The sequence below is a fragment of the Alligator sinensis genome, unplaced genomic scaffold (assembly GCF_000455745.1).
Source record: "Alligator sinensis unplaced genomic scaffold, ASM45574v1 scaffold559_1, whole genome shotgun sequence".
NCBI classification, from domain to species: domain Eukaryota; kingdom Metazoa; phylum Chordata; order Crocodylia; family Alligatoridae; genus Alligator; species Alligator sinensis.
This window is the reverse complement of record NW_005842251.1, coordinates 1686709-1702922: the sequence shown is the minus strand read 5'-3', so window position 1 is coordinate 1702922 and position 16214 is coordinate 1686709. Positions and strand designations below refer to the sequence as shown.

The 16214-nt window shown below is 42.6% G+C and overlaps 1 protein-coding gene across 13 annotated transcripts in view; it reads right to left on the bottom strand.

Annotated features, from left to right (window-relative positions):
- The window catches only part of ADD3 (adducin 3), a 171757-nt gene that overhangs the window by 2910 nt on the left and 152633 nt on the right, over positions 1–16214 (bottom strand). For 12 of the 13 annotated variants that reach the window (XM_006027556.3, XM_025208772.1, XM_025208773.1 and 9 more), the window contains 12 exons: positions 15785–15923; positions 13021–13172; positions 12795–12875; positions 11215–11364; positions 10716–10859; positions 10541–10639; positions 9149–9331; positions 7690–7947; positions 6392–6511; positions 2825–2914; positions 1724–1847; positions 602–697 (listed from right to left, as the gene is read on the bottom strand). In XM_006027556.3, the coding sequence (XP_006027618.1) occupies positions 602–697; positions 1724–1847; positions 2825–2914; positions 6392–6511; positions 7690–7947; positions 9149–9331; positions 10541–10639; positions 10716–10859; positions 11215–11364; positions 12795–12875; positions 13021–13172; positions 15785–15923 (1636 nt within the window). The remainder of the gene's footprint in view (positions 1–601; positions 698–1723; positions 1848–2824; positions 2915–6391; positions 6512–7689; positions 7948–9148; positions 9332–10540; positions 10640–10715; positions 10860–11214; positions 11365–12794; positions 12876–13020; positions 13173–15784; positions 15924–16214) is intronic. The other variant, XM_006027557.3, reaches the window with a different exon arrangement.

The following is a 16214-nucleotide window of genomic DNA, read 5'->3' as shown; positions in this document are numbered from 1 at the left end:
CTGTGAGCTTTACATCAGCAAAAAAAATTTTGGGGAAAGAATTCAATAATTGATTGACTTTTGAAGAAAAAGAGTTATGTTGGTATCAAAGGGGACCAATATAAACTGTTAAAATGTTACTATTACATCTTCCTGCTCCTGAAACAATATACATGTAGCAGAATTGTTGCAATTTTAAATTTTTGGGATGTAGCACAGCGGTATCACTCCAGGAGCTGGGGGCTGTAGCAGTTACACTATAACAGTTGATGTGCCCTCCCAGTAGCAGCTCCCCCACGCTTTTCAAAGTGTTCAAAAATTAGGTTTGACGATAGCCAGAGTCCTGGCCTGGCTGCTTGTTTAAAATAATTCAGTTCTAGCCCACCTGACTTAGAGAACATCTTAAATCCAAGCCAAGTCAGAATGACCCACTAAAGTCTAGAGGTACAAAGATTGCAGCAAACACTTTGGCTGCAACAAAAATTTTGTTCCGAAATACTTGAATTCCAGTTTCTATACTGCTGAGAGCAGGCTACGTGACACCTTTCTTGCAGAGCATAATGAGTGTAAGTGACCCAGGGCATTAAGTTCTTGGAAGTCTGGAGGAAATTGCATGGAATACCTTCTACTTTTTCTGGGACATTTTGCGGGGACTGAGTTTGTGACTGAATTTGTGATACAGATGAACCGTCATCTGAGAATAATTCCTGTTCAGCATCTGCAGGACAAGAACCGAATTAGTAGCCATGCAAAAATAAAAAAGAGCAAGATTATCAGTGCTAGTGCATACAGTATATAAATCTCTGCCGCTATTGAACTGTTCGTGCTACTGTCATCCAGAAGTAAAGGTTAACATACAAGCACTTCAACACATTTAGGAAGTTAATGTATTACAGGCTTCATCTATTAAAAATCATTAGACACTGGCTGGTTTATACAAGATATTAAAAGTGGGGCTCAACACAAGGCAGCAAGCATCCCATGCAATCTAACCATAACCATGTGATATACATGGAATCCAGGATGGCATTTGCATCTTTAAGAAGTCAGCCACCACACAGTATTAGTGCAGGAAAGAATATTATAAATGCCGCTGTTAAATAAGCCTGAATTACAAATCCTTATGTAGAGCAGCAGTATTAGAAGACAGTTATAAAAAGTTGATAGTAAAAGTTCATGAAGGCACAGGGATTGCTGGAAAAGTTACTGAAATAAAATGCTTTGACCTCCAAACTTTTAAGCTTTTGAAAATAAGAAAATGTAAAGGCACATTTTAAAATACTGAAAGCATTAGGAGTTAGGAGATTGCCCACATAACTCTCCAAAGCTAGAGTTGAGGCTATTCATGTCAGCAGTTCACAGTGCTAGAAGACCACATGAAAGTCACCACCATGTTAAGGTGCACCTAGTCAGCTTCCATTTGTATGTAGACTTTGGGATTTGAGAACCCAAATGTTGCACAAAGGAGGGAAAAAAATAACTTAAGAATGAAAAAAACTCTGCAACGGTAATTATTTTTGAGGTTTCCCCAAGATGGCAGCCAGTCCAAAAATAAAGTCTCTCTCTCTCTCGCGCGCTACTGGATCTATACTATACATTTAACCTACTGGATTTTTATATTATTATTGTTTTTAAACTTAAACCTCAAGATTTAATTACATTTAAAAGCACTTCATTACTTCACAATATCTTGAGAAGTGTCCACCTAAAATTCACCACCCAATGTGTAGATGAGACCACTGACCTTCCACTCCTTGCTGCTTGCGCTCAATTGTCCTCTTGTACTCTTCCAGTTCTTTTTCTGTAAAACGGCTGAAGGGATTGGGAGGGGCTGGTGGTGCATGCTCATCTTCTTCAAACTGCATGGGCTGGAGAGAGACAAGGCAAGAGAAACATGTCAGGGACAGCAGCAGAGATTTGCAACATCAGTCCTCTTCTCCTCTGAGGTTAGATGACGATGACCTAAGAAAGAAGCAGTAACACAAAATAGCCAGACTGGAATAGTCTCAAATTAAGCAGCTTTTTCTCATAAACTTGTAATAAACATCTGCTCATTTAAACAAAATGGGCTCTGACATTAAATTTCAGGCACTAGAAAACTTTTTTTTATGATCACTTGCAAGAAAATATTACCAGACATGTCCTGCGACTGACCCATTGCTGTCACAGGTACACCTGTCAGTAGGCATTCACACACTCCTTACTTAGGAAGGTATCAGAGCAGTCATCAAGGCACTGGTTGATTGAAGTAATAAGCATGTACTTCAACCCTCTGCGCATGCATGGAACAAATATCTAACCGCATTCGGTTCATTTCACCCAGCAGAGCTATACAACCATTTGGCAATAAATCCTTTTTTAAAGTGTAATTTTCACACTTGAGAAAGGTACACGATTACCAGTTGCAGCCTACGGATGGGATTTTCAAAGATACCTACGTGACTCAAAAGCAAAACTTCCCCCAACTTTCTAAACTTTTGCTCTCGCTCAAAATTCGAATTCACGCAACTTCTGTAGACAATGAAGTACCGAGACCTTCTTCCTACCCGTGAACATGCCCAGCCCTCTCCTAGACTGGCTGCCTCTCAGGATACATCCATGCAGCAGGTACAGCGATGACTGTCGCACAGTGCAGAGACACCTGAGCTAGCTTTAAACAGGTCTCTTGTAGTGTGGACACAGCCCATTTACTACTGAATACATTTACTTCACTCAGTAGTAAGAGCCCAGGGTGGACATGCCTCCCCTCATTACAAACCTTCTTAGCAGAGTAAATTAGCCTGAAAGAAAAACTGCCAGAGCATATAATGTAATACATTAAACCCAACTTGTGACAGGCACTTACTGGACAGGGTTTTTTATCCACGACAATTCCAGCAAGCAACTGAGACTGTGGTCCTGCTGTCTTCAGGTCATACCGGTTTTGCTCCCTAATCTTTAAGGAGACATAAGAACATAAGCAATGTCATATATCATCAGACCAAGGGTCCATCTAACCCAGTATCCTGTCTTTGACAGTGGCAGCAGCAGATGCTTGAGAAGAGGGCACATCTAGAGTGTTGTCCCTCCCTGGCATCCATCGCTGGTTGAGGGATGTCAGAGGCTGCGTCCATGACTCTGGTTTAGCAGCTACTAATGGACCTAATGTCCATGAATCCGTCTAGTGTCTTTTTGAACTTGGCTGTACAATCTGCCTCTAGAACCTCCTGCAGCAACAACAGGAGGGCAAAATCTTATGTATTGGGCAAAAAAAAAAGTACCCTTGTTTGTTTGAAACCTGTTTCCTGTTAATTTCAGCGGGTGGCTCCCAGTTGTCTAATTTAAAGACTTGGTGGATAATACTATACTTACTTAAATCTAACATGACCCTGAGTTTAAGATAGCCCTGTAATAGTTAGATTCTATACATAGAAAATTTAATATCTTTCAGATTTATTGGTGAGTAGTCTTAAATCCCACCCCCCATTGCTACAGCAGGGAAAGCAGCGGCTCCCCCCACAATCTGCTCCTTCCTCGCCTTCCCTTTCTGTCAGACACTGCTTAGGCTCTCTTCCATCCTGGGTTATGGAGCACAGCACGTGGAAGTGCAGCCCTTGCAAGGCCACATAGCAGCAGTGGTGCTGCTGATTGTCCAGGCAGGAGGCAGAGTTTCCTTGTACTCTGTGTCTGGGAGTGAGTCCAGCCCAAGCTGGAGTAGAGCTGACAGTAGGAGGGTGGAGGGGGGAGAAGCTGCACAAGGCAAGCAGAGTGGGGGGAAGGAGGCTGTGGTGAGTCTGACTCTGGCTCTGAGCCTGGGCTGGGGCCAGAGTTGGAACGTCAAGGGCTGCCTGCAGCCCACTCTGCTTTGTATCAGGGCTGTGTGAAGCTTCGGTCCCCAATTCGATTCGGCAGAGATTCAGCCTGATTCGGCAGCCGAATCTCCGAATCTGAATTGAATCAGAGGACCCTTGAATCTCTCCAAATCGAATCAGAACCCTCTGAATCGATTCAGAAAGATTCAGCGATTTGGACACAGACACAGCTTTAAAATGTTTTTTCTACATATCTCTGGGTACCAGGCAGCTTGTGAATGCTGCGATAATGGGGCGGATGGAGCGTCCTACAGGAGCGTGGGAGGGTCCCCAGTGCGCTTGGCAGCAGACTCGGAAGTGGACTAGAAGCACTTCCTGTCCACTTCTGGGTCCACTGGGGAGTGCAGTGAGGGAGGCCCCCCCACAGCACCTGGCTCAGTGACTGGTGCCTCCTTCGTCTTGGGGGGGCACCCGGGGTCCCCCTGCAGCTAATCGCTGGCCGGGGAGGCGCAGGCCCCCCCTCCCCCCACGCACTCCCCAGCAGACCCGGAAGTACTTCTGGTCCGCTTCTGGGATCGCCACTGAACACGTGGAGGGCCCCCCCGTGCTCCTGTGGGATGCTCCATGTGCCCCAGCATTGCAGCGTTCACGAGCTGTGCCGGTACCTTGAGGAACGTAGAAAAAACATTTAAAGCTGTGTCTATGGCCGAATTGCTCATTCTCCGAATCAGCATCAAATCTTCAGATTCGGCTGAATCGAATCGGGGACAGTGATCCGAATCAACGAATTGAATCACTGCCCCTGATTTGGGCCAAATCCGAATTGAATAGGGCCCGCTTTGCACATCCCTACTTTGTATGCAAATCTAAGACAAGGGCCTTTTATCCCCCATGCTGGTTGTGGGGAGTGGGGAAGAAACCTAGTCTTAAATTTAAATAAATACTGTACTTTGCTATTTACTTTGTTAAAACCCTTCATGATTTTATAGACTTCTATCATATCTCCCCACAACCTTCTCTCTCTCAAACTAATCTTTTTAGTTTCTCTCATTATGGCAGCTGATCCATACTCCCGATCACCTTTACAGACCACCTCTGTACATTTTCTACTACATTCTTTTTGTGATGTGGAGACTAGAACTGCACACAGTATTCAAATGTGGGTGCACCATGAATTTGTACAGTGCCATGTTGATGTTGTCTATTGTATTTCTAGATCTCTTCCTAATAACACTTAATATTTTACTGGCTTTTTTGGGTTGCAGATGCACACTGAGCTGATACTTTTCAGAACTACCTTACAATGACTCTAAGGTCTCTTTCCTGAGTTGTAACAGCTACTTCAGAGCACAGCATTATGTACTTATAGTTGACACACTGAATTTAAAGCAAATTTTCTCTCTGTTCTGCAAGTCCTACTCCCACTGTCACTGGTGTCATAAGGATGGTATATCTCGTGTAGCAAAGCACAGCTGGAGTGGTCAGGGGATTTGCAGTGGGATCCTTCCCCCTGCTTCTCACAGCAAAGGACATGCTGATCCTCCAGCTTCATTCCAGCACCTCTGAAGATCCGTGCCCAAGATATACTGTGAAATACCCCACAGAGAAAAAAGGCACGTCCTCTGCAAGGCCTCTGAATCTGTCCTCCACCTCTGTGACGTGGGCCTACATGAGCAGAGAAGACAAAAGAGCCTCTCTGCTCACAAAGGTACAGGTAGAACTAGTCGCACATGAATGATCTGCTGCTCTCCTCAAGCAGCCCTCTGTCTATATGGCTGCCAATGCTTAATATGCTTACTAGGGCAACTGTGACAGAAAAAAGGAGTCTAGCTTCTCTCTGATGAGGCAAACAACTTGTCAACCTCCCTGAGAAGAAAAAAACGTAGCGTCTGGGACTGATAACATGGGGTTACTCAATGTCTGGGTGATTATGGGGTGGTGCTTTGTTCATCCTTTCTGGAAGAAGGGAGTTGTTCCTCCTGAATCAGGTTCAGTTCCCAGGGATGATGGATGGAATGGCCCTTTCCAAAAAGGCAAATCCCCAAACTTGAAAAAAAGAGCACTCTGCCTGGCAGAACAGTTGGGCCTTGGGTAGAGTCTTGGTGGACTGTGCAGAAAAAGTAGCTACTGATCTATGCTTGCAAACCCCCTCAGAGCCTTTTTTTGTCTTTATTTTGCATCACTGTTAAAAGTGCCAGGTCAAGGGAGGCAGAACTCAGCAAGTCTAAGCAAATCACACTCTAGGAGTAGTACTGTTCTAGTTGCAATGACTTTTGTCTTTCTCGAAGATGACTAGACAAGCAAGTCCAAACTTCAAATTTCTGTAATTTGTAGAAAAGTTAATAAAAAGGAAAGTTTTGCTAAATTGGCTGTTTCTCACATTCATAGAAGCTGAAAATAAATTAAAGGTGTTGGAGTGATATTCTAGCCAGTGGTATTTCTACACTCTTTTGAGAAGAGGCACCCTTAACAGATAGCTAGGTCAGAGCTGTCAGCTTCAGCTCTAGACCCAAACTCCCACTGAATATGTTACAGCTCCTGAACCATCTCTAATCTCTCATTTCCAGAGTGACTGCTCAACATCCAAACTTTAAACTATTGTTACAGTAAACCCATCATACCTTATTTCTCTTTTCCAGCACTTCACTGGGGTTCGTATTTAGAGGAACAAACTGGTTCGGATCTTCAATTTTGATTGGAGTTCCTCCGCTGGTTTTGGATGACTCATCAGCTTTCATCCACTTAAAGAAAAACAGTTTAAATGTTTTAAAAGAAGGGAGAGGTGGCCATGGAGAAATGTGTGCCTAGTGATCAGAGGAGAGACCTGGAGAACAACTGCTTGACTCTATTAGCTCCTCAGTTCATTTTTTACCAGACCTCAGCACAGGCATGAAACCCCTAGTAAATGGATGCAATACTTACCTGGCCCACAAAGGTGAGGCTCATTATGTATGCTTGTGCCCATGCAAACCATGGGCATACTCATTTGAAAAATGATACAGAAGTGCAGCCTTGCAATCATAGGACTCTATCTAGGAAGGTTTACTGTTCCTAAAAGCCTACAGGAGAGAGCTAAACACCACAGCTCTTACTCCTTTAATGCAGTCTCCAATAGCTCTAGAATCTGTACTTCCCTTATCACTTTGTTCTCATAAACTTCTGCCTCTGCTCACTGCAGGTTTTGCTTTTGGCATTTTTCCCTTTTTAAGGAACGTTTTATTGGCAGTGAACTGTTGTCTCCCAAATCAGTTACAGAAGAACTGTTCAACTACCGCCAGGGGGAGCTCACGGGCTTCTTAAAGTTTGTATCATCAGAACGGGCTGATAATAAAGAAGAGCCCTGGTCTCTCCCTGGGCTGGCTGGGATTGTGGTGGAGGCAGTATGCTTACACTTGAGACACCAGAAATCACATCGCCCAATGCCATATCATGTTCATTAATGGGCTCTGAAGAAAGTCCTGATTAATTTTCATTGATCAGAGACAACAGTGCCCTAGATGCACAAGTACAGGGTGATTTAGAGCTTGAAAAGAAATAAAGATAAAGGGGTGTCCATATACAATTACAATAATTACAGACTACACCCAATGCAGATAATTGTTAGCATGCCAGATGTGGAACAAAATCTTCTGCTACACGAGCCAGAGGAACTAATAAAGGAGAGAAAAATCACTCTGAAGACTGGGTCATAAAACTATCCCCTCTTCCAGCACCAACAGTTTCCCGAACACCTGCCTAATGTAGCAGCTATACTGGTGTTAAATCTTCTTGCTTGCTAGCTTTTCTTTTAATGAATTAGTTAATCCTGTTTTAAAAAAACGGAGTTCACAACCAGATCAGATTCCCTGACAAACTATATAATTTACTTTCTTTCATGTCAAACAAGAGAACAAACCGACTACCTAAAATAGCTTCCTACCGTGATCTTAGTCCTGGGACTCATTTCTCCGTTCCAAGACTCCTCAGGCACATTCACTTTCAAGTATGTATTGGGAGAGTTCAGCCATCTTGTCTTTTCCCTCTGTTGTCTCTGTGCTAGGAATTTGAGGGGGGAAAGTGGAACCGAATCATCTTCGAAAGAAAAGGCAGTCACAGTGGCTGGGATCTCAACGTCGCTCTTGTGCTTGGGTTTCTCTCTGACTAAGGGCTGCCTATAGGCATAGCCAGTTCTGTACCCCTGTGAAGATTTAAAAATCAAAAAATGGTCATCCAAAAACAACATCTGAAGAATAAGAAATCAAGGCAAACTCCTATCACCGTACGTATATTGAACACATTCTCACAATTCCTTAACACAATAGATTTGGAACATTTGTTTGTAAAATAGTATTCTTTTGTTCATTCATAAAACATTAACAACAGTCAGCATCAAAACAGATGCAGTCATATTTTAAGAAATCATTAATTGACACACTTAAATGCCCAGCCGCATTCCTTTAAAGGCAATGCAATTTGAAAGAATTAAAATTAATTTGTAAAAACTGGTAACAATCTTTTTTCCCCTCCACCTAAAACCAATAGAGAGATCCTTTCTGGTGTCAAGTTACATCTATATTATTGGGTCTAGAATAGTGACTTTTCGTCAGCCTTTGGTATCTGCTCACCCCCCCATGGTGTGAGCGGAGGGGAGGAAGTAAGCTGTATCAGCAATTTTTCTGGCACAGCATATCCCTTGTCTCTGGGCCAGCTGAGATTTTTGGTCAGCACATGTGGTAGAGTGTGGGATAGGAAGGAAAACACATGGAGAAGGCAGGACTCCACTCACCCTCAATCCCTGTGTGAAAGGAGGAAGAGTGACTCTAGGTAAAGAAGTTCTTGCCTTGATTTATGATGTGTAATACAGGTAGGTAGGCCACAGAGGGGAAGCAAAGAAAGGTTGTCCCAGAATGTCACTTGTTATTGATATTACAATTCCTTTCAAACAAGTATTAGTGTACTGGATTTCCTTTTTTTGAGTGCACGTTTTGAATGAGCCAAAATTGAGAACAAACACTGAAACTTTATGACAAAATAAAAACAGAGCCTTCAAGTCTACTTTCTAAGGAGGTGGTTGGTAGAGTACTATATTTACAGACCTTAACACAGAAAAGTGATGCAGCTTTGAGAGAGATTCCTGGTGAAAATTCTTGCTATTAGATGTCCACATTCAGTTTTAGAGAGAGCCTTTTTTTTTAAACCCATATTCTGTCTCAAGTCAAACGTTCAGATATGGGAAATATTTAATACAAACCACTTTGCTTTGTGTATTTCCAAGTTTACAAAGAAAAACCAAACGGAAAATTCCTCCTTTGGGGTCTAACTCCACAGACAGGTAAGGCATTGGGGGGCTTTTAGACCATTACGAGATTGCACATGTGGTGGTGTAACCGTGCACCTACCAGGTTGTCTAGCATCCTCATAAGAGCTTCAAACTCTTGCTCTCCAACCTTCCACTTCTGTTGTGAGGCCATATTAACACCACCTCCTCCAGCTGCTGCCACATTGTGTGTGAAAGGCTTGTATTTCTGCAGGTCTAGTACAAGAAGATTGTCTATTCCACCAGCACCAGCTAATGCATGAACCTGTAACGTAACAGCACACATTTATCTATATTCTTATGGAGAACTTTTAGTTTGCCTCACTATACCACACCAACATTAACTCCAAAAGTTTGTGCTTATTTTTCTTTTGCTAATAAATTAAGGGAATGGTATTAATAAAAGACTCAGAGAAAAATTCCTATTGAGTGAATGGCAGTATCAGCTAATAACTGACTGCAAAAGGACTGATGTCATAAACAACTATTTTTAAGTGCCAAAAGTAGTTTTTTGCTTCACTACACAAAGAAATAACTTCAATTTTGAAAAAGAATCATCTTTGATGTTTGAGGGAAAGACAATTATATCTAATCAGTAACCCACTGAGACATTAACAAGTGATTTCTAGATGGTTTAATTTATTTTTGAGAATACTGTTCTCTCATCTTGCCCTAAAGAGCATTTGTTTATCTAGGTTCTGAAATGATTTGTGCTCCTAGGGAAAACTATTTTCTTGGTCTCAGCACCCTGCTTGAGTAAGAGAGCTGGGGACTGTAAGACCAAGTGTTATGCAGGCTGTCTTCCTTCCTCCCTTAAGAGCTGGAGTTCAGTCATGGGAGGAAACTTCATGCAGCTGTAGTCTCTAGGACAAGGGTATGCACCCACAGGCGCAAGCCCAATTAAACAACACCAATAAGATTTCACAAGGATGCTTGTTGGAATGCAGTGACACAGGATTTACCCTGTAACATTGCTGCTCTGCTACATTTCCCTCTGATGGTTCAGTTTTCAAAAGATCAGCTGGCAAAACCTTCATGAGTCCCAAAATACTCAGCATGAAATGGCATCATGCTGCAATTTTGCACTGCGATGTAATGAGTTTTTAATGAATGAGTTTGTCCCACGGGGCAGTATCATTTAAGTGTGAACCCAATTTGCTCTACTCTGGCAAAGCCAACATGTGGTGCCTAAGCTAAGTAAAAGTCATTCCTAGAGTGGTTCTAACACAGCTAATTGAGCACATGCAAAGCAGTAAACAGAAATACACTCCTAATGTCAATCTGCAAAAGGAGACAGCCTCCCCTTTGCCCCCCAAAACTTTTCAGAACTATTGCTTCTAATAGCAGAAGTCTTCCTGAACTTTGTCACAGCCCACTTCTCCTCACTGGTGTCAGGTCCACCCACTGCATCCATCCCTTATAGCAGATCCATCTACTTCAGAAGTTGAACAGAGACTAATCCTCTCTGCCTTACCTGTATTTCACAGGCTAGCTGCACATTGAAAATATAATGAAAAGCCTCCTCTAATGTCTCTCCTAGAGCTACCACGCCATGGTTCCTCAACACCAGCACCTAGTAAATGAAGACACTGTTAGATGGTAGAAACTGGAACAGTATATGCAAAGGGTTTATACAAAACATGGGATACCTTGCAACTGGGCCCAAGAACTTTCTGCAGCTGAATTCTCTCTTCCTGTTCGTCAAGAGATCCTTGATAATTGTAATAAGCAATGTCTCCCAGAATCAGAGCCTCTTGAGAGATGGGAAGGATCCCACACTTCATGGAAGAAACCTGTTTCAAGGAAACAGCACTGAAAAAAGCTGCAGAAAGAAAACCGAGGTTTAACTTGTATGTGCTCCCCTTCTGCAAACAAAGAGAGATGGGAGCTGATCCTCATGTGACACTTGGTCTATTCTTTTGAAATGTTCAGAACCTCAGATCTCTCTGGGGACTCTCACTACCCTCCAAGAGCAGCCTCCCATGCATGTCAAGAATGACTGAAGTCAAGAGAGGCACGCAAGTATAAACTATTGCAAGAAGTGAACTGTAGCTATACCTACTAGATCTCAACTCATATCAGGGAGCAATAATTATATATATTAAACCTTTTCCTCCTCAGTCCATGTTAGTAGCAGTGGAGACTTACGGCCGCTGTTGCAGGAGTGTGTATATGTATCGCACATCTGACATCAGGGCGCGTGGAGTAGATGGCCGTGTGTGGACTGAATCCTGCATGGTCGATGCTCAGATTGGTACTCCCCTGGTCAACTACATCTCCTAGGATATTTACTTTAACCTGGTAAATCAAACAGAAGAAACATGTGCAACTATTACACGTTGGCCTAGACTGCAATGATCCGCAAGCCTACTGGGAGGAGAGAGTAGCAGTGGTGGGGGGAGGGGAGGATGACAGACCGTCAAACTCAGTAAGTGCCAACATGAAGAAATTTCAGTTTGGGAATGTTTGTATGTAATCTTTACTTGCAATTTGCTCATGTAGGGGAGGCTGAGGTAAGGTTGCTTTTATGCCACATTAGTGAGTAAAATAACTTTTAGAAGGATTCGGGCAGGCATGACTATGCATGTGAAGCCTCCTGTGGATTAAGAGCCTGCCAGCTGTTGAAAACAAATCATGGAAGAGGTTAAAGGGTAGATCTTGATGAAACAGATGCATTCTTCTCTGGCCTGGTAAATTAAAGGACTGGTCAGCAGTCTAGTAAACAAAACAGATTCACAATTCGACCAGAAAACAACTCTGCAAGAGGCTCAAACCAGCATAGACTCATTTAGCATATGTCCACCTAAACATTTTCAAGTTAAAATGGCAAAGAATAACAAATGCCATCACTGGAAGTTCCAGATAAACTGCACACTTATACAATGCGCTTGGCATATTGTACTAGGCGTCCTCATTCCTCACGTTTTAGTCTACACTTTATAAAAGCCGACTACAATTTAATTTGAAAGCGGACATTCAATCTTAAAAAACTACTTTTTAAATAATGTTAAACGAAAGTTCTGACAATATTAAAAAAAGATTCCCAGACAGGGGGAGAGGGAAAAAGAATAGCTGAACATTTTAGATGCTCTTCTTGTGATTTTAATTCAACTCTGTTTGGCAAATGATCGCAGCACTGCCCCAACCACTCCTATTCTCTTCCAGTAACTGCCATCAAGGCTCATTAGTAGGTATAACTTGGAGAACCCATTCTTCAGCTCTTTTGCACCATGAGATGCATAATCTGGTAATCTGGCTCTTGATTCAGAGTTCCTGTGCATTAATTTTTACCCATATACCAAACACCCTTTTTGACTTTTGAGAACTTATTTAATTCAGTTTCCCACCAATAAAATGGAGATAAGAAGGCATGCCTCACTCCTTCACATGGACATCACAGGAATGTATGTATGTATGTAAGAGCCTTGAAGAACTGAAGCACCGTATAAAAAGTGTTAATAGTAAGAAGTTTGTGACATTAACAGCCATGGGAAATTCGATTTGACTTGCTTCTGTGGACTAGATGAAAAAATGCCCAAACCCTGTGGCTCCTAAAGCAACAATGGAAGCAAAACAGAAGGAAGTGAACTCTGAAAGGGACAAACAAAAACCTGGTGCCAATGTCCTATGCTTTCTGGGTTTAGTTTTCTACTTCTGTAGCCACAATTTTTTCCAAAAATAACAAGCTAGGTGTTGGCAATTGCTGTGAATGCCAACTAAGCACATACCAAATTGGAGGCGGATGCTTCAGAAAAAGACAGACCTCTTGGAATGATAAGAATGTGGTCATGTTCTTTGCTCACTCTTACCTGTAAACAAGGGGAGGAAAGAAAAGATGATTGATTTATTATCGATTGTAAGTTGGGTAATTCTCAGAAAATTAAACACTTGTAATGTTAGACTATTTAATTTTAAGTGTGCAAGGGAAACCCAAGTAGTCAGAAGAATACTCACTGTGATGTAGGAGTTTGCCAGATGTGCCCACCCAAACAAGTCAGCCAACCTATACAAGCTGGCTAACTTGCAACGAGTAAGTTTTTCTCCCTTAACAAACGAGGAGGTATCTATTCCAGGAAGGTCATTGATGGGGGTCACCATTCCATGGCCTTAAAAAAAAAAAGCAGCAAAGAAAAAAGAAAAAAGTGTCAAATAGAACAAATTACATAATTTACAATTATGGTTTTCTAAAAGCAAGGAATATACTTAAATTATTATTGTAGGGCATTTTTTACACGTGCTCTGGGGGGGGGTGGCTTCAAGAGCTGCTCTAATTAAAGCACTGCAGTGTTTCATGTAACAGCATCCCCGTGTTTCAAACTGGCAGTGGGGGTGCTTTATCTAAAGCTCGTCAAATGAGCTTTAGTTAAAGCACCCCTGCTACCATTTTGAAGCACAGGGACACTGATACACAAGACACAGAAGTTGGCTGGAGCACGCTAATTAGGACGCTCCAGCAGACTCGATTAATCGAGTTTGCTCTGACGCACTGCAATTCCAGCGTGTTGGAGCAGCTTTCTGGCACATATACAGGCACCCACGGAGCCTCAATTCTGGCCATCACTAGTCATATACAAGAACTGCAATTCACAGCAACCAAAGAGAAGTAGGGCTGGAAGGGACCTGCAGAAGTCATCTAGTCCAGGCCTCTGCTTGAGGTGGCATCAGCTGCAATCATTTCTAGCAACCTCCCCGGAAGCCCCTGGATAAAAGTTGTACCCGAACATAATGTGAAAGTCTCCAACTTCTGAGGGAAGTGATAGTTGGTGATGCAGAGGAATATTCTGAAGCACCACTAAGTTTTTGAACTCTTTCATGCTTCAAGGAGTCATAAATGATTGCTGTGGAGAGTTCCCAGAACAACTTTAAGATTAACGAGCTATTCTTACATCCTACTTGGGAGTTTTTTAAAACTAGACTTCGTAGAATTGAACAGAATGAGAAACCTATTCATATTTCTGAGCCATCTCAGTCACTTCTAGGAAGGTAATAAGGACTACAGCAGGAGTACTTCAACTGCTGGACAGCTCGAGTCGCATCTTAATAGGAAAATTGTACCATGGACCTGCCTTATTTCCCATTGGTGACTCTTTTCTCCCCCTCTTCACAAATACTTTCCTGGGGGAACATGACAGCCATTTTTTAAATACTCGAAAGGCTGCCATAAAGAGGAGGGACAACAACTCTTTTTCCTAGCCACAGAGGCAGGACATGAAGCAATGGGTTAAAACTGCAGCAAGGCAAATTTAGATGAAGGCTCAGACAACAAGTTCCTAACTGTAAAGGCCATAGGACAGTGGGACAAGTTGTTGAGGAAAGTTGAGACATCGGAGGTTTTTAAGAAGAGGTCGAGAAAGTAACTGTCAGGGGCACTGGTGACACACATGGGGTGCACGTGCACCCTCTGAGCATGGCGGTGCACCCCATGAGAAAAGACACCACCAACCCTGCCGGCGGCGCCTGTGGGTGGTCGCCAACCGAGCTTGCCGTGCCCCCCAGCCACCAGGGGCATGCAGCGTTCACTGTCAGGGGTAGTCTGTATTGGGGCAGCAGGTGGGACTGGATGACCCTCAGGATTTCTGCCAGCTCTCTGATTCACTGGCCACAGACAGATGTGCTGTTAGAAGAGCTCCAAGTGCCTCTGAAGTGCTTCAAAAACAATAGGTGGAAAAAAGGAACAACTCTGAAGCACTTCCTTTTGAAGTGTTTCTTGAACGTCTGCACACTCCAGCAGATCTCTGCCTCCTCCCCCACCCCGCCCCCAACAGCTGGAAAGCAATGCTGCTGCATGTCTTCACAGCTGTTCTGAAGCACTCTGGGGTGGGGTAGGGCTGAATGTCTGCATGGCACAAAGGTTGTATTTGAAGTATACTCAGATTCAAATACATCTCTTCATGCCCTATGATTTTCAAAGGTGCTGAACAGCATCCACTTCCTTTGGCTTCCAGGCCCTGAAACACTCAAAACAGGACTTTCCATCCACAGATCTTAAATCACCTCATGAAAGGAGCTATCCTATTTGCACCTCCAAGTCTGCAGGCAATGGAGAGAACAGTTCAGAAAGACAGATTTGTCTGCTGAACTCAGACACTTGCATGAATATTTAACTAACTAATTTTTTTTTTTTTTTACTGGTTTCAATTTATTCAGTTCTTGGAAATTAGATATAGGAGTTCTTCTACAAATGCTATAACATTTGATTTTGCAGGATCCTGGCAACAACTCTCAAATTTTTCTTTATAACCACATACTACTATTTATTACAAGCTATTTCATGCCTCTGACATCTGTGAATTTAATCACACACTTGTATAGATTTCTTTCCCCTTGAAAATGTAAAACAAGTGTAAAGGCAAGTGCCAAGTTATGATAGGTACTATGTTACTTATTTTTTAGCAGTTTGATGCATACATAAAAAGTGCTGTGTTAGTTTGTTGAGATAAATTGTGAACTTACTGATTACTACTAGTTTCCAGAATAACTGAGATTCTGGGCACATAATAATGTTGATATCCTCTTGTTATCCTGAACCAACCAAATATTTGGAGAATGTGTACGTTGAAAAGTAAATTATTTACCTAGGCTACCACCTATATGGTTTTAACTGGTAAAACCAGCTACAGCAGAAATTCCAATCAGAGGAAGTAAGAGGTTCTGGTGCTGCTAAAACACGGAGAGAATTTTAAATATATATCATCAATCACACACTTAGTTCACTTACTGAGTGGAGATGAAGAAAAACCTGCAAAAGAGCTGGCCGTAATGTAATCGGCAATCTGCTGCAATGCAAGCAGTCCAGTTGGGTTATGGCCCTTCTTCATCTGTTCTTGAATAAGACATTCCAGGTCTTCTCGGAAAGCCTGCGGAAACATTTGAGAATCATAAAGGAAAGTTGTCTTTGATAGCAACAGGTCCCTGTAGACGTGCTGCGAGGCTGCTCTGACACAGTAGTTACAGCACGTCAGAGCAGGCTTGATTAATTGAGTCTGCTGGAGCGTGGTAATTAGTGTGCTCCAGCCAGCTGCCACGTCTCGTGTATCCATGACTCCATGCTTCAAAATGGCAGAGGGGGTGCTTTATCTAAAGCTCACTGAACCATTTTGGAGTGTGGGGATGCTGATACACGAGATGCTATAGTGCATTAATTACAG